Below are 25,584 nucleotides of genomic sequence, written 5' to 3'. Positions count from 1 at the left end.
GGTCACAGACCGGGCCGCGGGGGCGTTGACCCCCGAAACTCTCTCCAGGTAAACCCAGGTAAACACCTAAGACCTTAAAATAGGTAGTAATAGGCTGATAATGTAGGCAAACACTAGGTTAAGTTAGCTAGGGAGAACTGGCAGCCCAAGTTTGAACGACGAGGCGCGGGTCTCAAAGACGCTAGCTCTCTCAGACCAGACATCATCTGGACAACATGTGCCGTGATCAGCAGGCGGCGCCTCCCACGTGTCTTCACATATGAGACCTGGGGAAATCTGGTAGAGGCACCTCGATGTACAGTAGATGACCTCCTCCGTCAGGCCCATACAGTAAGACAAGACCTCCACTCTTTCGTAGGATTCTGGCCAGTTTCTGGGGAAAGCTGTGAGTTGAACTGTAGGCCTTTGTGCAGCTGGCAGTACATGCCCAGTACGTACCAGCGTCTCTTGTCAGTCTAGAAGCTAGTGTCCGTGTCTGCATAGTTATACTAGGGGATACCTGGAGTTTACCTGGAGAGAGTTCTGGGGGTCAACGCCCCCGCGGCCCGGTCTGTGACCAGGCCTCCTGGTGGATCAGAGCCTGATCAACCAGGCTGTTGCTGCTGGCTGCACGCAAACCAACGTACGAGCCACAGCCCGGCTGATCCGGAACTGACCCCCTTGGATATAGGAATTTCTGAGGTGCAGGCAGGTCACTAATAATGACTGAATATTGCAGGAATTAAGGCTCCCGATTGCACGTGGTTTCTGAGGGGAAGTCCAAAGGAGCTAAGCTTAGGGAGGTTGAAGATCAGGATATATGCTGCAACACCAAGTAAGTTAGTCCTTTAAACGTGCATGCAGGCGAGGTTTCTAGTAACATCAGTCATTTATGAAAATCTGTCCTATAAGCCACTTGTGAGGCTGAGGTACCGACCTCAGAGCTCGGTATCAACAGAGCTTGCCAGGGTAGGCGACTCACTTGGAGGAAGTCCAGACAAATTTTCACAAGGTTATAATGGCGATATACTTCCTCTAAATGGGACCGACCGTTCTACTTTTTATTTCTGTAGGGGTTTTTAATTTCCTTTTCAATTCCCGCCAATTATATATATATTTGAGCAGTATGTGGTGTCCAGAGCGGGAAGGAGGGATCAATACGGTGTCAGCTCTCATGGTCCTATAAACACATAGCAACAACGGAGGTTTTGTTGCAACAGCTCTGTTTCACAGATAATTACTGCACTAGTTCTTATATACAGTTGTAATGGGTACCAGGTAAGCGATACAAATACTCTCTTTTGTGTTGCATCAATTTGCAAACCAAAATTGTAATTACATACTGTAACCTTTACAGAGAAATAAATCTTGATCTCATCTTTAACTTGTGTCATTGGTTGTGTTGGACCACTTGTGCTCCTGATTGTAAGTTATGAGCCACTTGCATTACTGGTTGTGAGTGTTGCACCACTTGTGTTGCTGGTTGTGATTGTTGCAATAGTATTGCTGGTTACGAGTTTTGCTTTACTTGTGTTGCTAGTGAGTGTTGCACTACTTGTGTGCTGGTTGTCAGTGTTGCACTGCTTGTGTTGGAAATTATGAGTAATGCACTACTAGTGTTGTAAATTGTGTGCTGCATTACTTGTGTTGCTGGTTATGGGTAACACTACTTGTGTCTTGTAGTGTTGTATCACTAGACTTGCAGCTCTGTACTACTGGTAGTGTTACAGCACTGATCTTGTAGTGTTATACCACTGATCTTGTAGTGTTATACCACTGATCTTGTAGTGTTATACCACTGATCTTGTAGTGTTGTACCACTGATCTTGTAGTGTTGTACCACTGGTCTTGTAGTGTTGTACCACTGATCTTGTAGTGTTGTACCACTGATCTTGTAGTGTTACAGCACTGATCTTGTAGTGTTATACCACTGATCTTGTAGTGTTGTACCACTGGTCTTGTAGTGTTGTACCACTGATCTTGTAGTGTTACAGCACTGGTCTTGTAGTGTTATACCACTGGTCTTGTAGTGTTGTATCACTAGACTTGCAGCTCTGTACTACTGGTAGTGTTACAGCACTGATCTTGTAGTGTTGTACCACTGGTCTTGTAGTGTTATACCACTGATCTTGTAGTGTTGTACCACTGGTCTTGTAGTGTTGTACCACTGGTCTTGTAGTGTTGTACCACTGATCTTGTAGTGTTGTACCACTGGTCTTGTAGTGTTATACCACTGATCTTGTAGTGTTGTACCACTGGTCTTGTAGTGTTGTACCACTGATCTTGTAGTGTTATACCACTGATCTTGTAGTGTTGTACCACTGGTCTTGTAGTGTTGTACCACTGGTCTTGTAGTGTTGTACCACTGGTCTTGTAGTGTTGTACCACTGGTCTTGTAGTGTTGTACCACTGATCTTGTAGTGTTGTACCACTGATCTTGTAGTGTTGTACCACTGGTCTTGTAGTGTTGTACCACTGATCTTGTAGTGTTGTACCACTGGTCTTGTAGTGTTGTACCACTGGTCTTGTAGTGTTGTACCACTGATCTTGTAGTGTTGTACCACTGGTCTTGTAGTGTTATACCACTGATCTTGTAGTGTTGTACCACTGGTCTTGTAGTGTTGTACCACTGGTCTTGTAGTGTTGTACCACTGATCTTGTAGTGTTGTACCACTGGTCTTGTAGTGTTATACCACTGATCTTGTAGTGTTGTACCACTGGTCTTGTAGTGTTATACCACTGATCTTGTAGTGTTGTACCACTGGTCTTGTAGTGTTATACCACTGATCTTGTAGTGTTGTACCACTGGTCTTGTAGTGTTGTACCACTGGTCTTGTAGTGTTGTACCACTGATCTTGTAGTGTTGTACCACTGATCTTGTAGTGTTGTACCACTGGTCTTGTAGTGTTGTACCACTGAACTTGTAGTGTTACAGCACTGATCTTGTAGTGTTGTACCACTGGTCTTGTAGTGTTATACCACTGATCTTGTTGTACCACTGATCTTGTAGTGTTATACCACTGAGCTTGTAGTGTTGTACCACTGATCTTGTAGTGTTACAGCACTGATCTTGTAGTGTTGTACCACTGATCTTGTAGTGTTGTACCACTGATCTTGTAGTGTTACAGCACTGATCTTGTAGTGTTGTACCACTGGTCTTGTAGTGTTATACCACTGATCTTGTAGTGTTGTACCACTGGTCTTGTAGTGTTATACCACTGATCTTGTAGTGTTGTACCACTGATCTTGTAGTGTTACAGCACTGATCTTGTAGTGTTATACCACTGACCTTGTAGTGTTGTGCCACTGATCTTGTAGTGTTGTACCACTGATATTGTAGTGTTGTACCACTGGTCTTGCAGTGTTGTACCACTGGTCTTGTAGTGTTATACCACTGATCTTGTAGTGTTATACCACTGATCTTGTAGTGTTGTACCACTGATCTTGTAGTGTTGTACCACTGATCTTGTAGTGTTATACCACTGATCTTGTAGTGTTGTACCACTGATCTTGTAGTGTTGTACCACTGGTCTTGTAGTGTTGTACCACTGGTCTTGTAGTGTTATACCACTGATCTTGTAGTGTTGTACCACTGATCTTGTAGTGTTGTACCACTGATCTTGAAGTGTTGTACCACTGGTCTTGTAGTGTTATACCACTGATCTTGTAGTGTTGTACCACTGATCTTGTAGTGTTACAGCACTGATCTTGTAGTGTTATACCACTGATCTTGTAGTGTTGTACCACTGGTCTTGTAGTGTTATACCACTGGTCTTGTAGTGTTATACCACTGATCTTGTAGTGTTGTACCACTGATCTTGTAGTGTTGTACCACTGGTCTTGTAGTGTTGTACCACTGATCTTGTAGTGTTATACCACTGATCTTGTAGTGTTATACCACTGATCTTGTAGTGTTGTACCACTGGTCTTGTAGTGTTGTACCACTGATCTTGTAGTGTTATACCACTGATCTTGTAGTGTTATACCACTGATCTTGTAGTGTTGTACCACTGGTCTTGTAGTGTTGTACCACTGGTCTTGTAGTGTTGGACCACTGATCTTGTAGTGTTGTACCACTGGTCTTGTAGTGTTGTACCACTGATCTTGTAGTGTTGTACCACTGATCTTGTAGTGTTGTACCACTGATCTTGTATTGTTGTACCACTGGTCTTGTAGTGTTGTACCACTGATGTTGTAGTGGTATACCACTGATCTTGTAGTGTTGTACCACTGGTCTTGTAGTGTTGTACCACTGATCTTGTAGTGTTGTACCACTGGTCTTGTAGTGTTATACCACTGGTCTTGTAGTGTTGTACCACTGATCTTGTAGTGTTATACCACTGAGCTTGTAGTGTTGTACCACTGGTCTTGTAGTGTTATACCACTGATCTTGTTGTGTTGTACCACTGATCTTGTACTGTTGTACCACTGGTCTTGTAGTGTTGTACCACTGATCTTGTAGTGTTGTACCACTGATCTTGTAGTGTTGTACCACTGGTCTTGTAGTGTTGTACCACTGATCTTGTAGTGTTATACCACTGATCTTGTAGTGTTGTACCACTGGTCTTGTAGTGTTGTACCACTGATCTTGTAGTGTTGTACCTCTGGTCTTGTAGTGTTATACCACTGATCTTGTAGTGTTGTACCACTGATCTTGTAGTGTTGTACCACTGGTCTTGTAGTGTTGTACCACTGATCTTGTAGTGTTGTACCACTGGTCTTGTAGTGTTATACCACTGATCTTGTAGTGTTGTACCACTGGTTTTGTAGTGTTGTACCACTGGTCTTGTAGTGTTGTACCACTGGTTTTGCAGTGTCATACCACTGATCTTGTAGTGTTGTACCACTGGTTTTGTAGTGTTGTACCACTGGTCTTGTAGTGTTGTACCACTGGTCTTGTAGTGTTGTACCACTGGTTTTGTAGTGTTGTACCACTGATCTTGTAGTGTTATACCACTGGTCTTGTAGTGTTGTACCACTTGTTTTGTAGTGTTGTACCACTGGTCTTGTAGTGTTGTACCACTGACCTTGTAGTGTTGTACCACTGGTCTTGTAGTGTTGTACCACTGATCTTGTAGTGTTGTACCACTGGTCTTGTAGTGTTGTACCACTGATCTTGTAGTGTTGTACCACTGGTCTTGTAGTGTTGTACCACTGAGCTTGTAGTGCTGTACCACTGGTCTTGTAGTGTTGTACCACTGATCTTGTAGTGTTGTACCACTGGTCTTGTAGTGTTGTACCACTGATCTTGTAGTGTTATACCACTGATCTTGTAGTGTTGTACCACTGGTCTTGTAGTGTTACACCACTGATCTTGTAGTGTTGTACCACTGGTCTTGTAGTGTTGTACCACTGATCTTGTAGTGTTGTACCACTGGTCTTGTAGTATTATACCACTGATCTTGTAGTGTTGTACCACTGGTCTTGTAGTGTTGTACCACTGATCTTGTAGTGTTGTACCACTGGTCTTGTAGTGTTATACCACTGATCTTGTAGTGTTGTACCACTGGTTTTGTAGTGTTGTACCACTGGTCTTGTAGTGTTGTACCACTGGTCTTGTAGTGTTGTACCACTGGTTTTGTAGTGTTGTACCACTGATCTTGTAGTGTTATACCACTGGTCTTGTAGTGTTGTACCACTGGTTTTGTAGTGTTGTACCACTGGTCTTGTAGTGTTGTACCACTGGTCTTGTAGTTTTGTACCACTGATCTTGTAGTGTTGTACCACTGGTTTTGTAGTGTTGTACCACGGGTCTTGTAGTGTTGTACCACTGATCTTGTAGTGTTGTACCACTGGTCTTGTAGTGTTGTACCACTGATCTTGTATTGTTACACCACTGATCTTGTAGTGTTGTACCACTGGTCTTGTAGTGTTGTACCACTGATCTTGTAGTGTTGTACCACTGGTCTTGTAGTGTTATACCACTGATCATGTAGTGTTGTACCACTGGTCTTGTAGTGTTGTACCACTGATCTTGTAGTGTTGTACCACTGGTCTTGTAGTGTTATACCACTGATCTTGTAGTGTTGTACCACTGGTTTTGTAGTGTTGTACCACTGGTCTTGTAGTGTTGTACCACTGGTTTTGCAGTGTCATACCACTGATCTTGTAGTGTTGTACCACTGGTTTTGTAGTGTTGTACCACTGGTCTTGTAGTGTTGTACCACTGGTCTTGTAGTGTTGTACCACTGGTCTTGTAGTGTTGTACCACTGATCTTGTAGTGTTGTACCACTGGTTTTGTAGTGTTGTACCACTGGTCTTGTAGTGTTGTACCACTGGTTTTGTAGTGTTGTACCACTGGTCTTGTAGTGTTGTACCACTGGTCTTGTAGTGTTGTACCACTGGTTTTGTAGTGTTGTACCACTGATCTTGTAGTGTTATACCACTGGTCTTGTAGTGTTGTACCACTTGTTTTGTAGTGTTGTACCACTGGTCTTGTAGTGTTGTACCACTGACCTTGTAGTGTTGTACCACTGGTCTTGTAGTGTTGTACCACTGATCTTGTAGTGTTGTACCACTGGTCTTGTAGTGTTGTACCACTGATCTTGTAGTGTTGTACCACTGGTCTTGTAGTGTTGTACCACTGAGCTTGTAGTGCTGTACCACTGGTCTTGTAGTGTTGTACCACTGATCTTGTAGTGTTGTACCACTGGTCTTGTAGTGTTGTACCACTGATCTTGTAGTGTTATACCACTGATCTTGTAGTGTTGTACCACTGGTCTTGTAGTGTTACACCACTGATCTTGTAGTGTTGTACCACTGGTCTTGTAGTGTTGTACCACTGATCTTGTAGTGTTGTACCACTGGTCTTGTAGTATTATACCACTGATCTTGTAGTGTTGTGCCACTGGTCTTGTAGTGTTGTACCACTGATCTTGTAGTGTTGTACCACTGGTCTTGTAGTGTTATACCACTGATCTTGTAGTGTTGTACCACTGGTTTTGTAGTGTTGTACCACTGGTCTTGTAGTGTTGTACCACTGGTCTTGTAGTGTTGTACCACTGGTTTTGTAGTGTTGTACCACTGATCTTGTAGTGTTATACCACTGGTCTTGTAGTGTTGTACCACTGGTTTTGTAGTGTTGTACCACTGGTCTTGTAGTGTTGTACCACTGGTCTTGTAGTTTTGTACCACTGATCTTGTAGTGTTGTACCACTGGTTTTGTAGTGTTGTACCACGGGTCTTGTAGTGTTGTACCACTGATCTTGTAGTGTTGTACCACTGGTCTTGTAGTGTTGTACCACTGATCTTGTATTGTTACACCACTGATCTTGTAGTGTTGTACCACTGGTCTTGTAGTGTTGTACCACTGATCTTGTAGTGTTGTACCACTGGTCTTGTAGTGTTATACCACTGATCATGTAGTGTTGTACCACTGGTCTTGTAGTGTTGTACCACTGATCTTGTAGTGTTGTACCACTGGTCTTGTAGTGTTATACCACTGATCTTGTAGTGTTGTACCACTGGTTTTGTAGTGTTGTACCACTGGTCTTGTAGTGTTGTACCACTGGTTTTGCAGTGTCATACCACTGATCTTGTAGTGTTGTACCACTGGTTTTGTAGTGTTGTACTACTGGTCTTGTAGTGTTGTACCACTGGTCTTGTAGTGTTGTACCACTGGTTTTGTAGTGTTGTACCACTGATCTTGTAGTGTTATACCACTGGTCTTGTAGTGTTGTACCACTGGTTTTGTAGTGTTGTACCACTGGTCTTGTAGTGTTGTACCACTGGTCTTGTAGTGTTGTACCACTGGTCTTGTAGTGTTGTACCACTGATCTTGTAGTGTTGTACCACTGGTTTTGTAGTGTTGTACCACTGGTCTTGTAGTGTTGTACCACTGGTCTTGTAGTTTTGTACCACTGGTTTTGTAGTGTTGTACCACTGATCTTGTAGTGTTGTACCACTGGTCTTGTAGTGCTATACCACTGATCTTGTAGTGTTGTACCACTGGTTTTGTAGTGTTGTACCACTGATCTTGTAGTGTTGTACCACTGGTCTTGTAGTGTTATACCACTGATCTTGTAGTGTTGTACCCCTGGTTTTGTAGTGTTGTACCACTGATCTTGTAGTGTTGTACCACTGGTCTTGTAGTGCTATACCACTGATCTTGTAGTGTTGTACCACTGGTTTTGTAGTGTTGTACCACTGATCTTGTAGTGTTGTACCACTGGTCTTGTAGTGTTATACCACTGATCTTGTAGTGTTGTACCCCTGGTTTTGTAGTGTTGTACCACTGATCTTGTAGTGTTGTACCACTGGTCTTGTAGTGTTATACCACTGATCTTGTAGTGTTGTACCACTGATCTTGTAGTGTTGTACCACTGATCTTGTAGTGTTGTACCGCTGGTCTTTTAGTGTTATACCACTGGTCTTGTAGTGTTGTACCACTGATCTTGTAGTGTTGTACTGCTGGTCTTGTAGTGTTATACCACTGATCTTGTAGTGTTGTACCACTGATCTTGTAGTGTTGTACCACTGATCTTGTAGTGTTGTACTGCTGGTCTTGTAGTGTTGTACCACTGGTCTTGTAGTGTTGTACCACTGATCTTGTAGTGTTGTACCACTGATCTTGTAGTGTTGTACCACTGATCTTGTAGTGTTGTACCACTGATCTTGTAGTGTTGTACCACTGGTCTTGTAGTGTTGTACCACTGATCTTGTAGTGTTGTACCACTGATCTTGTAGTGTTGTACCACTGATCTTGTAGTGTTGTACCACTGATCTTGTAGTGTTGTACCACTGGTCTTGCAGTGTTTTACCACTGGTCTTGTAGTGTTGTACCACTGATCTTGTAGTGTTGTACCACTGGTCTTGTAGTGTTGTACCACTGGTCTTGTAGTGTTGTACCACTGGTCTTGTAGTGTTGTACCGTTGTTCTTGTAGTGTTGTACCACTGATCTTGTAGTGTTTTTCCACTGATCTTGAAGTGCTTTAAAAGTGATCTTGTAGCATTGTACCACTGGTCTTGAAGTGCTTTAAAAGTGATCCTGTAGTGTTGTACCACTGATCTTGTAGTGTTGTACCACTGGTCTTGTAGTGTTGTATCACTGGTCTTGTAGTGTTGTAGCATTGATCTTGTGTTGTACCACTGATTTTTTAGTGTTTTACCCGTGGAAAATTGCATTTATCTGGTTGTAATTCATAAGGTACATACCAGTAAATGGTAACACAGATAATTATTATTTATCGAAGTTACTTAGACAAGTAGGAATTTGGAACACCTAGGTCACAAAAATGTCCCCCTTCGATACCTACATCTGTCATGTCCACAAGTTGCTCTAGACCTATAATTACAAATGAAATGTACATACACACCAGGAATTCTGGTAAATATAAAAATTGGTGGACTGTATATTAAAATTAATGATACTTATACACATTTATATAACAGAAGGAGAATATATCTTAATATCACTCACCAATTTGACTGGAGATTAATGTGTATCATACTCAAAAACCTCATTCTAACCAAATTTATGAAGATAATGCTGGCCAGAATTATAACACAAATTTAGATAGCTTATCTGAGGTTCCTGGAGCTGTCTTGTCCAGTCATCTGATATCTCAAGTTATTCAGGGATGCACATCCAACAATTTTGGCTCCTATTTGAGGGGTGTCAGCCCAATTTAACCTCTAGAGCGACGAAAATTCTTCTGATTATTCACTAACATTTCTTGTCCAATTCAAACAACAATGGCGAGTCTCCTTTCTGTGCAGGCGCAGAGTTTCCCATTTTTTATAAAAAATTTTATTAAATACAATATAGGCCATCAATTTACATACAGTGGACCCCCGCATAACGATGGCATCGCATAGCGATTTTTCCGCATAACGATTACTTTTATCGCAAAATTTTTGCCCCGCATACCGATTAAAAACCCGCATACCGATTTTCGTCCGAGACGCGTCCAATGTGTCCTCACATGTGCCGGCCGTCCCATTGTTTACCAGCCAGCCTCCGCGGTAACATCCAAGCATACACTCGGAATATTTCGTATTATTACAGTGTTTTCGGTGGTGTTTCTGGAAAATAAGTGACCATGGGCCCCAAGAAAGCTTCTAGTGCCAACCCTGTGGTAAAAAGGGTGAGAATTAGTATGGAAATTAAGAAAGATTTTGAAGGGTTTGGGGCTAACCCTGAGAAGCCTATGCCAGTTGTGGAATCCATTGTGCCTACTTCAAAGATTAAGGAAATGTGTGCAGAGTGGTTTGAACTGCAAACCTTTATAGATGAAAATCACCCTGACACAGCTGTTGCAAGCCGTGCTTGTGACTATTTCAATGACAATGTTATGGCCCATTTTAGGAAAGTCTTGAAGAAACGGGAGGTACAGAGCTCTATGGACAGATTTGTTGTGCGACAGAGGTCCAGTGACTCTGAAGCTGGTCCTAGTGGCATTAAAAGAAGAAGGGAAGTAACCCCAGAAAAGGACTTGCTACCTCAAGTCCTAATGGAAGGGGATTCCCCTTCTAAACAGTAAGAAGATAATGCTCTCCCCTCCTCCCATCCCATCAATCATCACCAGATCTTCAATAAAAGTAAGTGTCATGTAATTGTGCATGCCTTTTTCAGTTTGTGTGTATTAAAATTAACATTTCATGTGGTAAAAAAAATTTTTTTTCATACTTTTGGGCGTCTTGCACGGATTAATTTTATTTCCATTATTTCTTATGGGGAAAATTAATTCGCATAACGATTATTTCGCATAACGATGAGCCCTCTTGCACGGATTAAAATCGTTAACCGGGGGTCCACTGTATACTGTATTTCAGGAAAATATATAGTACAGTGGTCCCTCGTTTTTCGTAATTAATCCGTTCCTGGAGCTGTTACTATAAACGAAATTTACGATTTGCGAATAAATTTTCCCCATAAGAAATACAGCAGGGCCCTGCTTTAGGGCGTTCCGCTAATACGGATATTTCAAATTATGACCAAAACTCGCTATACGGCTCCCCCACCTGTCTTTCTAATACGGTCACAGCGGCCCACCGAGTTTGTTTACATTCTCCCTGAGCACATCTCCTTATTATGTCTGGAAACTTTCCAAAATTTCAAGTGTTTTAAAGTTATTGTATATTTTATATGTACAGTGGACCCCCGCATAGCGACCTTAATCCGTGCAAGAGGGCTGGTTGTTATGCGAAATGTTCGGTATGTGAATGAATTTTCCCCATAAGAAATAATGGAAATCAAATTAATCCATGCAAGACACCCAAAAGTATGAAAAAAAAATTTTTACCACATGAAATATACATTTTCCTACACACAAAGAGAAGGATACATGCACAATAGTAGAGTAGTACATGCACAATATATATTGTGCATGTACTACTCTACTAAATGAAGAATAAATGACACTTACCTTTATTGAAGATGCAGCAATGACTGATGAGACACTGTGTCCTGGGAGTGCCTTTTCCTCCTGAGTACTGTAGGTCCTGTTTGGCATTTTCTTCCAGAACAGGCCTTATCACACTGTGTATGCCACTATGATTCTTAAATCTCGCAAACCAACCTTTGCTGCCTTTAAATTCACCAATATGAGCACTAGTTCCAGGCATTTTTCCCTGTTCACCTGGGTGTTAGTCGACTGGTGTGGGTTGCATCCTGGGAGACAAGATTAAGGACCCCAATGGAAATAAGTTAGAGTCCTCGATGATGCACTGACTTTCTTGGGTTATCCTGGGTGGCTAACCCTCCGGGGTTAATTGTTTCTCGGTAATTGTTTCACATTAAGCCACACCAACAACACTCTCTCCACATCTTCGAGTAATACAGCTGATGGTGGTGCAGCAACAACAACAGCTGTGGTGCAGCTGACCATGGTGCAGCAGCAGCTGGGTGCAGCAGCAGCTGTGGTGCAGCAGCAGCTGTGGTGCAGCAGCAGCTGACCGTGGTACGATAGTATTTATCACCCTTTTTACCAGAGGGTTGGCACTAGAAGCTTTCTTTGGGCCCATGGTGGCTTATTTAGCAGTTACAAGCACTATAAATAATGGAATAATACAAAATGTATCGAATGTATGCATGCAACCGGCCACCCTGGCTTGTAAACAATGACGGCAAGGCAGGCGCTCAGGCTGGACGGACAGGTTCGGGACAGGTTCAGGACGAGTCATGTTCAGAGACAGCTGATGGTGCAACAGCAGCTGACTGGTCCAGCAACAGCTGACTGATCCAGCAACAGCTGACTGGTCCAGCAACAGCTGACTGATCCAGCAACAGCTGACTGGTCCAGCAACAGCTGACTGATCCAGCAACAGCTGACTGGTCCAGCAACAGCTGACTGATCCAGCAACAGCTGACTGGTCCAGCAACAGCTGACTGATCCAGCAACAGCTGACTGATCTAGCAACAGCTGACTGATCCAGCAACAGCGATTCTTAAATCTCTCAAACCAACCTTTGCTGGCTTTAAATTCACCAATATGAGCACTAGTTCCAGGCGTTTTTCCCTGTTCACCTGGGTGTTAGTTGACTGGTGTGGGTTGCATCCTGGGAGACAAGATTAAGGACCCCAATGGAAATAAGTTAGACAGTCTTCGATGACACTGACTTTTTTGGGTTATCCTGGGTGGCAAATCCTCTGGGGTTAATTGTTTCTTGGTATTCTCAATAAGCCACACCAACAACGGTGCTACAGCAGCAGCAGCAGCTGACGGTGGTACAGCAGCAACAGACGATGCTACAGCAGCAACAGACGATGCTACAGCAGCAACAGACGATGTTACAGCAGCAGCAGACGATGCTACAGCAGCAGCAGACGATGCTACAGCAGCAGCAGACGATGCTACAGCAGCAGTAGACGATGCTACAGCAGCAGCAGATGGTACTACAGCAGCAGCAGCAGCTGACGGTGGTACAACAGCAGCAGCAGCAGCTGACAGTGCAGCAGCAGCTGACAGTGCAGCAGCAGCTGACAGTACAGCAGCAGCTGACAGTGGTACAGCAGCAGCAGCAGCTGTACCACCAATAGTAGCGATGGTTGATTGGGGTTTATTATACAACCTGGCCAGCTCGGAGACATGCACTCCACTTTCATACTTATCAATGATCTTTTTCTTCATCTCTATAGTAATTCTCACCCTTATTGCTGTAGGGTTGGCACTAGAAGCTTTCTTGGGGCCCATGGTCACTTATTTTCCTGAAAAAATCACCAAAAACACTGTAATAATATGAAATGTTCCGATTGTATGCTTGGATGTTACCGCGGAGGCTGGCTGGTAAACAATGCCACCGGCGGAACATGTGAGCATGGCTCAGGCCGCACATTGGACGCGTCTCGGATGAAGGGTGGTGAGCGGGTTTTTGGGCGGTATGCGAGGCAAAATTTTTGCGATCAAAGCGTCCGGTATGCGGATTGTACGGTATGCGATGCGTACGGTATGCGGGGGTCCACTGTACATGTATTGTACTTGATAATTAAACTTGTGTACACCTGTACCTAAATAAACTTACACACTGTGCTGGCATGTAGGTACACATTAAAATCACTAAGAGTCTCTCTACTCTTGATGCAATAATAATAATAATAATAATAATAATAATAATAATAATAATAATAATCTCTTGAGCGCATTAACCCTTTGACTGTCGAAGGGCCCAATCCTGAAGTTGCTCCTGGTGTCGCAAAATATTCGAAAAAAAAAAAAATTATTTTTTCTTATGAAATGATAGAGAATCTTTTCCCGATTGTAAAGACACCAAAAAAACGAAATTTGATGGAAAACTGACGGAATTACGCTCTCGCGAAGTTAGCGACTTCGGCGATATTTAAAAATCGGCAATTTCGCCCACTTTGAGCCCTATTTTCGGCTAATTCCGTTATTCCAGTCAACCAAACTCATAACTATTTCTTCAGAACTCTATTTTTTCTATCGATTGAGTACAAGAAACTGCCCATTTACCGATTTCAACTACCCAATAACATGGTCAGAAATTTGCAATTTGGCCAATTTCACGAAAATTAAAAAATACGACAATTTCAAAATAAGGTCCAGAATGAACAATGCAGACATTCCTGGCTCTAAAATAAGATTTTCTTTGTTCATCAGTCATGTCTCCAGGCCCCTCTGATATTACTCTTGCTTTTTATTTTGAAATTTTATTCAAACAAAAAATAGAAGATTTACTGTTATGCAGACTACTGCAATACTGTAATAATTGTAAAAATTACATCAACCCATTCATGACTGCGTATTAGAATGGCTATTTGGACATTTATTGGACAATGACATCATTTGTTTACTTTTGAACATCGGCAAAAATCAAACATTTCCTGTACTTTGTGCTCCATTTCCAGGTAATTTTTATAGTAAAATTAATCAAAATCACCTCCATTTCTATGATATAGTTTCCATTCTATCAAATGAGACCAAGAAAACGAGAATACATCCACAAATACTATACGAAAATAGACCACAAAGTCTGCATTTTAATTAAAAAAAACGGTCAGAGTTTTTTTTTTTCTCATTATGCACTGCGTGCTCCAGGATTTTTTTTATGTGGTGCACACTGACCACACAGACCCATTCTCTCACATGTGGGCCTACTAGCTTTCTAGTGCCTGATTTGAAGCCGCTAGAATTTATGAGTATATATACGTCAAACTCGGTACCTCACAAACGTATATATACGGCCGCGACAGTCAAAGGGTTAATGTCGCATATTACGTTAATGTAGACATTTCCCTTAATCTATGATATTTTTTTCAAAATTATATAAGAAACACATTATGTAACACACAAACATGATACATGCACCCACAGTATAAAAATTTATGCAAATATGAGATGTTTACCAAACGGTTTGTAGAAGTGTCGGAAGAATTACGTTTTCTCTAGCCCGTCACCTGTTACTAGGGATAACTGTAGAAAAATATTCCTTTCGTATGCCTTCACTTTATAGCTATTCACGACCCTTGTGGGTCTAGCACTTCTTTTTTATTATGATTATAATAATAATAATAATATCATCATTCACTCTAAAAATGGTGTGTTGCATGAGAATAGGAGTGTTGCTGTTTATAATTCTGTACTAACTTGTACACAGTGTAAGAGTATTTGTTTCGTGATTTAATTATTATAATAATAATAAAAATATTATAAGGTAAAAGTTTCACAAACTCTTACAAATGTACATGAATGAACTAAAACTGGACACGTATTAATACCGTCTATTTCGCCTGACCGAGTGATCGTCCACAACCTGTTCAGTTTGTTTTTTTATGCTGTCTGAGCTCGGTGTATCTCGTTCTCTCTCGTTTTCTCTTCGTTAACTAATTGGCTCTCGTTGACGATGGCATCTAAGCTTAGTTGTGATAAAAAGAAGAGTCGTAAGCCTCTTACTTTAAGTGCCAAGTTAGTGAACAAGGTATGTCAATGGCTGAGATAGCACATAAGCTTGGTTTGGCTCGTCAAACAGTTAGTACAGTTGTGAACAATAAGGAGAAAGTGTTGCAGGAAGTTAAAAGTGCTACACCAGTGACCACTAAAGTTATAAGAAAACGTGATAACCTTATTGCTGACATGGAAAAACTTATAATGGTGTGGATTGATGATCAGACTAGTCACAATGTGCCTTTAAGCAGAGTCATTATCCAGTCCAAAGCCCTAAGTCTCTTCAATTCTATGAAGGCTGAGAGAGGGGAGGAAGCTGCTGAAGATAAATTCTCAGCTAGCAGAGGCTGGTTTAATAGGTTTAAGGAAAGAAGTCAACTTCACAACATCAGAGTGCAGGGTGAAGCTGCAAGTGCTGACAATTTAGCTGCAGAAAACTATCCACATGAACTAGCCGAGATAATAGAATGTGGTGGATATACCAAGCAACAGATTTTTAATGTGGATGAGACTGCATTATTTTGGAAGAAGATGCCATCTAGGACATTTACTGCTAAGGAAGAGAAGTCAATGCCTGACTTCAAAGCTGCAAAAGACAGGCTAACACTCTTGCTAGGAGCTAATGCAGCTGGTGACTGCAAGTTAAAACCTATGATGATTTATCACTCAAGAGAATCCTAGGGCCCTAAAGAACTATGCAAAAGGCAGCCTCCCAATTTATTATAAATCTGATTCGAAAGCTTGGATGACTGCCAATCTTTTCATAAGTTGGTTCACGGACTATTTTAAGCCTACAGTTGAGGCTTACTGCAAGGAAAAGAAAATTCCTTTTAATGTTTTACTTGTTTTAGACAATGCCCCTGCCCACCCTACAGCTCTACATGGTATGTACAGGGAGATAAATGTTGCTTTTATACCTGCAAACACAACTTCATTACTGCAGCCGATGGACCAAGGTGTAATTGCAGCCTTTAAATTTTATTACCTAAGAAGAACTTTCATTAAGGCTGTAAATTTCCTAGACAGTGATAAAATGCCTGGGCCTAAACAAAATAAATTAAAAACCTTTTGGAAAGGTTTCACAATTTTGGATGGCATTAAAAATATTAGAGATGCATGGAATGAAGTTAATGAAACTACACTCAAAGGTGTTTGGAAGAATCTGATTCCTGAACTTATGGATGATTTTGAAGGTTTTGAGAATCCAGTGGGGGAAGTGTGTGTAAATGTTGTTGATATGGCAAGGGAATTAGAACTGGAAGTGGAGCCTGAGGATGTGGAAGAATTGCTCCTCTCTCATGATGAGGTTCTGACAGACCAAGACCTTCTTCTGATTGAAGAGCAAAGAAAGAAATTTCATGAAGAGGAGATCCATCCTGATGATAGTCCTGTTACCATTAAAGAAATGAAAACCCAGGATTTGGAAGAAGCTATCAACCATATAGAAATAGCAATGGCAATTTTTGAGAAGATTGATCCAAATTTTGAACGAAGTTCAACAGTGAATGCAACCCTTTCCCATGATGTTACATGCTATAAAGAAATTTTAAGGGAAAGGAAAAAAAAATCCTAACCGAGGCAAAGTTCAATGCTTTCCTACTTTAAGAAAATATCATGGCAACCTTCAACATCAACAGCCAGCCTTCAACAGCCTTCAACATCAACAGCTAGCCTTCAACAGCCTTCAACATCAACAGCTAGCCTTCAACAGCCTTCAACATCAACAGCTAGCCTTCAACAGCCTTCAACATCAACAGCTAGCCTTCAGCAGCCTTCAACATCAACATACACCCCTTCAAAAGCTTCACACAAGTCTCCAAAACGAATCAAATTAGTTGAAGAATTAGAGGATGATGGTCTGCCATCTCATGATTTGATTCAATAACTACATTGCCACTCACCTCTCACACATTCATATTAAGTAATTAAAGGTATGTAATAAATGTACTGTGTGTAATTTTACTTTTCATTGTTTTTTTTAATGCTTAGTTCTATTGCTAATTTAATATATGTCAGTGTAAATACGTTATCTAGCATTTATATGCATTTACAAGGAAAATAAAAGGGTGTTCCACTTTACGGCGGTAGCCTGGAACCTAACCAGCCGTATAATTGGGGCCCTACTGTAATGTAAATATAATTAATCCGTTCCTGACACCCAGAAGTATTAAAACAAAAAATTTTTTTACGTGAAATATACATGTAGTACATAAACAATACAATAGGAAATGATGAATGAAACATTAACAGCATAACACTTACCTTTATTGGAGATTCTTCTTAGTGTATGGGAGACTGGAGGAGGAGGAGGAGAGAGTGGATTGTTTATAGTTTGGAAGGGGAATCCCCTTCCATCAACACCTCAGGTACCATTTGCTTTTCTGGGGTTGCTTCTCTTCTCTGTTTCTTAATGCCACTAGGACCACCTTGAGAGTCACTGGAGTCCTGTCTTGCAGAATAACTGTGGAGAGAGCTCTGTTTCTGGCGTCTCTTTAACATTTCCCTAAAATGGCCCAAGACTTTGTCACTGTACATGTTGCCAACCTGGCTTGCAACAACCTTGTTAGGGTGATGTTTCTCCATAAAGCTTTCCATCTTACCCCACATAGTAAAAATCTCTTTAATTTCTGAAGAAGGCACCTTCTTCCATCTCTCTTCCTCCTCCTCTGCAGCAAGATTCTGCGCTGCAATGTGTTGCTCTTCCTGCTGAAGCTCTTGCAACTCCTCAGTGGTGAGCTCTTCATTGTGGTCTTCCACCAATTCTTCCACATCCTCCAAACTCACATCCAACCCCATGGAACTCCCCAGTGCCACAATTGATTTTACAACAGACATAGGCTCATTATGGTCAGTCCCAAATCCTTCAAAATCCCTCTTGTCGACACAATCTGGCCACAATTTTCTCCAGGCAGAGTTCAAAGTCCTGGTAGTCACTCCCAAGCCATACCTATAAGGGTTACGCAATGGAGGATGCTGAAGTGTTCTCTCCAAAATTCCCTTAGGGTCAAGTGAGTGTCTGTGGTCACAGTCAAGCACTTGTGAAACATTGCTTTGGTGTAGAGTTTTTTAAAGTTTGCAATAACCTGCTGGTCTTTCGATTATTCACTAACGTTTCTTGTCCAATTCAAACAACAATGGCGAGTCTCCTTTCTGCACAGGCGCAGAGTTTCCCATTTTTTATAACAATTTTTATTAAATACAATATAGGCCATCAATTTACATTTACTGTATTTCAGGAAAATATATAGTATTTTCAGGGCTCTGGTGGCCTGGTGGTTAACGCTCTCGCTTCACACGGTGAGGGCCTGGGTTCGATTCCCAGCCAGAGTAGAAACATTGGACGTGTTTCTTTCCACCTGTTGTCTATGTTCCCCATCAGTAAAATGGGTACCTGGGTGTTAGTCGACTGGTGTGGGTCGCATCCTGGGACACTGACCTAAGGAGGCCTGGTCACAGACCGGGCCGCGGGGGTGTTGACCCCCGGAACTCTCTCCAGAAGCTCCAGATAAACAGTACCACTGATCTAGTGTTGTACCATTGGTCTTGTAGTGTTGTACCATTGGTCTTGTAGTGTTGTTCAACTGATCTTGTACTGTTGTACCATTGTTCTTGTAGTGTTGTGCCACTGATCTTGAAGTGTTGAACCACTGACCTTGTAGTGTTGTACTACTGATCTTGTAGTGTTGTATCACTGATCTTGTAGTATTGTACCACTGATCTTGTAGTTTTGTATCACTGATCTTTTAGTGTTGTACCACTGATATCGAAGTGTTATGCCACTGATCTTGTAGTGTTGTACCATTGATCTTGTAGTGTTGTAGCACTGATCTTGCAGTGTTGTACTACTGGTATTGTAGTGTTGTATCACAGGTGTGGAAAATAATTTCCCAAAAATTATGCTGTGTAAATAAACCTGATTAATACATTACTATTGCTCTAAAGTGTATTTTAAAAGAAGTGAACCGACAAGGAAGCTCTGCGCCTACACTGACGAGCAGGGGGAGACGCCATTGTTTTTTTAATGTGGTACAGGCACGCTAATGTGCATAATTTTCGTTGCTCTAAGGGTTATATTGGGCTTAAAACCTTTCAAATAGGAGCCAAAATTGTTGGAATTGCAGTCCTGCATAACGCGAGAAATCAGGCGACTGGACAGGACTCTGTAATTAGATGGAAACAGGATATTAACCCAGGTGATATGTATTTATGTTAAGATTCTGGCCAGTTTTCTCTATATATTTAGGCAGGAGTTTGAGCATGACACACTGTGATCTCCAGACTAATTGGCGAGTCTTATGATTATAAATTGTCCTTCTGTTACATAAATGTGTATATGTAATCATTTATTAATTTTAATATACAGTCCACATCTTTATATTAAATTTTACCAGAATTCCTTGTGATGTATATTTCATTTGCAATTAATATAGGTCTAGAGCAATTTGTGGATATGACAGTTGTAGGTATTGAAGGGGGACATTTTTTGAGACCTAAGTGTCCCAAAATTCCTACTTGTCTTTGTAACTTTGATAAATAATAATTTTCTTTGTTACAATTTACTGGTATGTATCTTATGAGTTACATCCAGGTAAATTTAATTTTCTACAAATAGTAGCTCGTTTGTCCTTCAAACCGGATGTAATTAGTGAAGTCATTAATTAGTGAATTAATTACTTAATAATTATATGTGAAATGACAGAAGGAGGTGGATGTTAGGTTCACAAATTTACTTAATGTGTAGTAGATTATAATTATTACAATACTAAATTTGCCAAGCCAAATTCTGGCTAGGATTTATATTAGTGTATTTGTACAATATTAATTTTGCTAAGCGAAATTTTGGCTAGGATTTATATTAGTGTATTTGTACAATATTAATTTTGCTAAGCCAAGTCTGGCAAGGATAAGCCAAGTCTGGCTAGGATTCATATTAATGCATTTAAAATTTATATTACTTCCTTACATGTGTAATTGCTAAGCTCAAGTGTAGCTAAAATTATTAATGTATATTTAAAGTTTATATTATAATTTTCTTACATGTAACTGCTAAGCTCAAGTAGCTAGGATTTATTCAAAGGTACGTTGTAATATTTACCTTTATAAAGTGCATAATTAAGTACATAATCAGTGTCATTAATTAAGTTGAATTTAATACATTGCACCATGGGTGAAAATGAGGAAATTAATGTAGATGACAGCCACCTGGAATTTAGAGCAAAAAAAAAAAATCATTGCAGGCTAGAAAGGGTCATGTAACCAAGGCATATAATAAGTGCTTGGAATTAATGAATCAAGAAACTGTGAATACTGATGATTTAAAATTGTATTTAGATGCTTTAGGGAATAGATATGATTCATACAAATTATATTATAAAAAATATGAAGGAGATTTGTTAGTAAACTGTGTAGATGAGACAGAAATAAATCTTATGATTAACCAGTATTATGAATTAGAAGAAAAGATTCTTATAAAAGTCAGGCTTTGAATAAATTAAAAGGTGTAAACCAGGCAGTTAATCAATCTGTTCCAATAAATGAGATGTCTTTGCCAAAACTCCCAGAATTATGTTTACCTGTATTTAATCCTGGAGAAAATTGGGAGGAGTTTTGGTCTATTTTTAAAGCAGCTGTGCATGATAGGAGTGATCTAGCATGTGTTACTAAATTATTTTACCTCAAAGGACAGATAAGAGGAGATGCACACATGCTCATACAAGCCTTTCCCAATGTAGATGATTCTTACAAGGAAGCAGTTGTCTTGTTGAAGGTCACTTAGGGTAATATAGAACAAAGCAGGTTGGATCTAGTGAATGTCATTGTTAATTTAAAAACTCCAGATCACACTTACAAAGGTTTACAGCAGTTTAGAGTTAAACTGGAGAGCACTCTCAAAACTTTAAGTAATAAATATAATCTGAAGGAATTAGACTGGTTATTGAGTGCCATGGTACAGAATAAATTAAGCTGTAAAACACTTGAATGGCTCTTGAACAAGTATCACAAAGGTTATTTTGGTCTGGAGGAAATAAGACTAGGTCTACAAGAATTAATTGTTCAGTTGCAGACCAGCCAACCAACTCATTTTAAAGATGCAACACATAATAACTCTGAGGTATCTGTCAAGTTTCACAAAGGGAAAAATTATCCCAATGTTAATAATCAGAATTCATATAATAATAAGAGTTGTATAGGTACATATCAAGTAGCAGGAATCAGAAATAATGATTCTTCACAAGGTAAGAAGAATAAGTACCCTCCTAAGAGTAGCCCAGTTAAAAAGAAACCAGTCAAAGAAAAGAGTGATTGTCTCTTCTGCAAGGGTATTCATTTTTCTAAGAATTACAATGCAAACAATTCATGGAATGATAAAGTTAAAAGATTGGAAGAACTTGACAGATGTATCAGATGTCTAGGTAATCACAATGTAAAGGATTGTCATGCCAAATTAAACAACTATTATCAATGTCACAAAGGAAGACACCATATAGTCATGTGAAAGGGTCTATATGATAATATTGATAATGGTGAAAATCCTGACACATCAGTGGCTAATGTAAAAATTGCTGCTAATGTTAATAATGATGGTTTTGCTGAAGTAGCCTTACCTGTGTTAGAGGTAAAAATTGATGATAAAAGGCATAAATCAAAAAATGTAACTTCATTATTAGACCAGGGATCCCAGCGTACTTTCATTAAACATAAATGTCTTGATGGGATGAAAGTACAGATGGGAGATCCTACAACTCTAAAATTATCTGGTTTTCTCTCAGATAAAAGGGCTCAATTGTATGACACTGTTTATGTAACTGTCAGGTTGGGCAATGAGAAAAAACGTGTTAAATGCAGTAATTGTAGATAGACTTCCAGAGAAAATATCTACAGTAGAGCTTAGTAAAGCTACAGAAAGACTTTCACATAATGTAAATTTAGCACCTTCTGGTGTAAGTGATGATTCTGTAGACCCAATAAATATTTTGATAGGTAGTGACTATTATGCCTCCTTTGTAAAGGGTATGGTAAAGAAATGTGGTGTCACCCTTTTAAAGACTGCAGGAGGCCATGTAATGTATGGTAGGATTCCTCGTAATAATAATTCATGACAAGAGGAAACTACAAATATCATAACTGTGTGTCTTACTCATGAAATCGTACCCCAGTATAATTCTTCCATAGAGGATGGTGTTGAGCCAGTGCATAAATTGTGGGAATTAGACAGCATTGGAATAAATGTAAATGAAGAAAGTCCAGACAATTCTTTTACTCAGGAACAGTACCTGAGAGATGTAAAATTTAATTCTGGACAATACTGGGTACGACTTGCATGGAGACAACCATCCAGAAGTGCCCACTAATTACAGAATGGCATATGGACAATTAAAGGCTCAGCTCTGCGAACTGAGTAAGACACCAGAATTGTTGACTGCCTGTAATGATATAATTACTGAACAATTAATTAATAAATTTATGGAAGAGGTACGTCCTGAGCAAGCCAAAATTTATGGTCACTATTTGCCACATCACGGAGTGAAGATGGATTCTAAGACCACTCCTCTGAGGATTGTGTTTAATTGTAGTGCCAGGAGTAACAAAAATGTACCTAGTTTAAATGACTGATGACAGGTCCGTCGTTGATGGAAAAATTAGGAGATATCTTATTAAATTTCAGGGTGAAGCATTATGCCTTTACGGTTGACATAAGTAAAGCTTTCCTAACAGTGGGTTTAGAAGAGGCTGACCAGGATGGTACCCGCTTCTTATGGCTTGAGAATCCTAGTGACCCACTTAACCCTCTGAAAACCTTTTGCTTTAGGAGTGTATTATTTGGTGCTACATCCAGTCCATTCCTACTTCAAGGGACGATAAATGCACACCTTAAATGTACGGGAAGTCCATTGAGTAAAGTAATGAGCAAACAATTTTATGTGGACAATTTCCTGGGTGTGACGTCAACTGAAGAAGAACTGTTAATGACTTTTGTAGAGGCTAATAAAATAATGCAAAGTGCCTCTGAGGGAATGGAATAGTAATTCGTCCAAATTAAAGGACAAAATAAGTAAAGATTACCCTGGAGATGAAGTACCAAAATGTAGTAATGTATTGGGATTAACTTGGGATACTGAGAGAGATTTGTTAATGTTAAAACCTAATAATTACAGTATGCCCAACAAATTAACTAAAAGAGTTTTGCTTGCTGAAGTTTCCAAATGTTTTGATCCACTAGGCTTAGTGTCACCCCTTACTATAAGAGGGAAATTATTAATACAAGAAGCATGGAAGCTTAAATGTGCTTGGGATGAAACTCTGCCTGAGGAATTCATTAACAGGTTCGATGAATTAACCCTTTGACTGTTTCCGACGTATAAATACGTCTTACGAGCCAATGTTTCTGACGTATTTATACGCATAAATTCTAGCAGCTTCAAATCAAGCAGGAGAAAGCTGGTAGGCCCACATGTGAGAGAATGGGTCTCCATGGTCAGTGTGCACCATATAAAAAAAATCGGGGAGCCAGTGGTGCATTGTGGGAATGCCATTTCAGTTGTCCTTTTTCAGCATGTCTAGCGGTAAGAAATATGTGATTCCCCAGCAAATCTGGGACTCTTCTCTTCCCAAGTGATTCTCTAACACAGATGGAAGTGTCAGTGAAGATCAATTTCATGATTTGGAGGAGTTTGAGACCAAAAGCAATGGAGGTGGGGGAGGAGGGGAGGAAGAGGAAGAGGAGGAGGAGGAGGAGGAGGAGGAGGGAAGGAAGAGGAGGAGGAAGAGGAGGAGGAGGAAGAGGAGGAGGAGGAGAAGAGGAGGAGGAGGAGGAGGAAGAAGAATATGTAATAATATTGTTCCCTTGAAGCAAGAAAAAAAAAAGTCCACCCCATGACAGTGACAAGATAAGGGGAGATAACATCTGATAAGAGCTGACTTTGATGAGCATAAAGGAGGGTAATATTACATGACCATCGCCCTCCCTTTGTTTTTGCTGGTACACAAACATTTCTGTCTGTCTATTTGTCTGTCTGTCAAGCTCCCTGTCTGTCCATCTAGCTCTCTGTCTCAGAGAGAGCCACAAGACTGTGTCATCACGTTTACTCACATCTTCAAGCAGAATATAGCACTTTGTCTGGATTTCTTGGGTTATCCTAGGTAATTTACACTATGTATACTTGTATTTATGTGTACCTGTGAGACAGATAGGCAGACAGATAGAAAGAGAGACAGATTGAAAGATATAGAATGAGGGAGAAAGATAATTAGATAGAATGGAGGAGGGGAAGCAGCATCCGACCCCATTGTTTTGACAGGCGGTAGGGGGAGTGACTAATGAGACAATATGTCACTTTGACAGCTGCCGACTTCTGACTCAAAACAATTATAAGCCACACACTCGCACACAAGACAAGGAGGAGGAGAAGGAGGAGGAGAAGGAGGAGGAGGAGAAGGAGGAGGAGGAGAAGGAGGAGGAGAAGGAGGAGGAGAAGGAGAAGGAGAAGGAGGAGGAGGAGGAGGAGAAGGAGGAGGAGAAGGAGAAGGAGAAGGAGAAGGAGGAGGAGGAGGAGAAGGAGGAGGAGAAGGAGGAGGAGGAGGAGGAGGAGAAGGAGGAGGAGGAGGAGGAGAAGGAGGAGAAGGAGGAGGAGAAGGAGGAGGAGAAGGAGGAGGAGGAGGAGGATTGTTTTTGTAAACAAGTTTTGTAAACAATATATTGATAATTATGTTTGTGTGCTTATTGTGTTGTATACAACGAGTGTATATATATACATTGCACCTTACTTTGGTCTCATAGGCCACATAAGTTATGTGAAAAAATAAAATAGTGAAAAGAACAAAAAACCTTCAATTACAAGTAAACTAAAGTTTACCGGGTGAGCGGCAGTCGCCGCTGTTGCCATATGCGGCTCATTTTCTGCAAACTTCACGGCTCTATATCTCGGTAAGTACCGATGGCAAAAAATTTTTTTTTGGACTAAAACACTCAGAAAAATAATCTTAACATTTTCATAAGAAAAAATAATTTTTTTTTTTTGAATATTTGGCGACATAGAATGACAGTTTCAGAGAGGGGCCTGAAACAGTCAAAGGGTTAATTGGTGATTATGAAAAAATTCCAATGTTGGAGTTCCCACGCCAGGTGGCCAATCCAGATGGGAAAAATATGCCCATATTTTTTGTGATGCTTCAAAATTGACGTATGGAGCAGTTGCTTATCTTCAATGTAATAGTGTTATTTCTCTTGTTATGTCTAAGGCTAAAGTGTCTCCAATTAAATC

At 40.4% G+C, this 25,584-nt stretch overlaps 1 protein-coding gene across 1 annotated transcript in view; it reads left to right on the top strand.

Annotated features, from left to right (window-relative positions):
* Positions 1 to 1,147: 1,147 nt before the first annotated feature.
* LOC128685558 (galactoside alpha-(1,2)-fucosyltransferase 1) overlaps positions 1,148 to 25,584 on the top strand; it is a 146,485-nt gene continuing 122,048 nt past the window's right edge. The window contains exon 1 of the mRNA XM_070088130.1: positions 1,148 to 1,257. Within this exon, the coding sequence (XP_069944231.1) occupies positions 1,247 to 1,257 (11 nt within the window). The 5' untranslated portion in view covers positions 1,148 to 1,246. The remainder of the gene's footprint in view (positions 1,258 to 25,584) is intronic.

The sequence above is a fragment of the Cherax quadricarinatus genome, chromosome 23 (assembly GCF_038502225.1).
Source record: "Cherax quadricarinatus isolate ZL_2023a chromosome 23, ASM3850222v1, whole genome shotgun sequence".
NCBI classification, from domain to species: domain Eukaryota; kingdom Metazoa; phylum Arthropoda; class Malacostraca; order Decapoda; family Parastacidae; genus Cherax; species Cherax quadricarinatus.
This window is presented reverse-complemented; position numbering and strand designations above follow the sequence as displayed.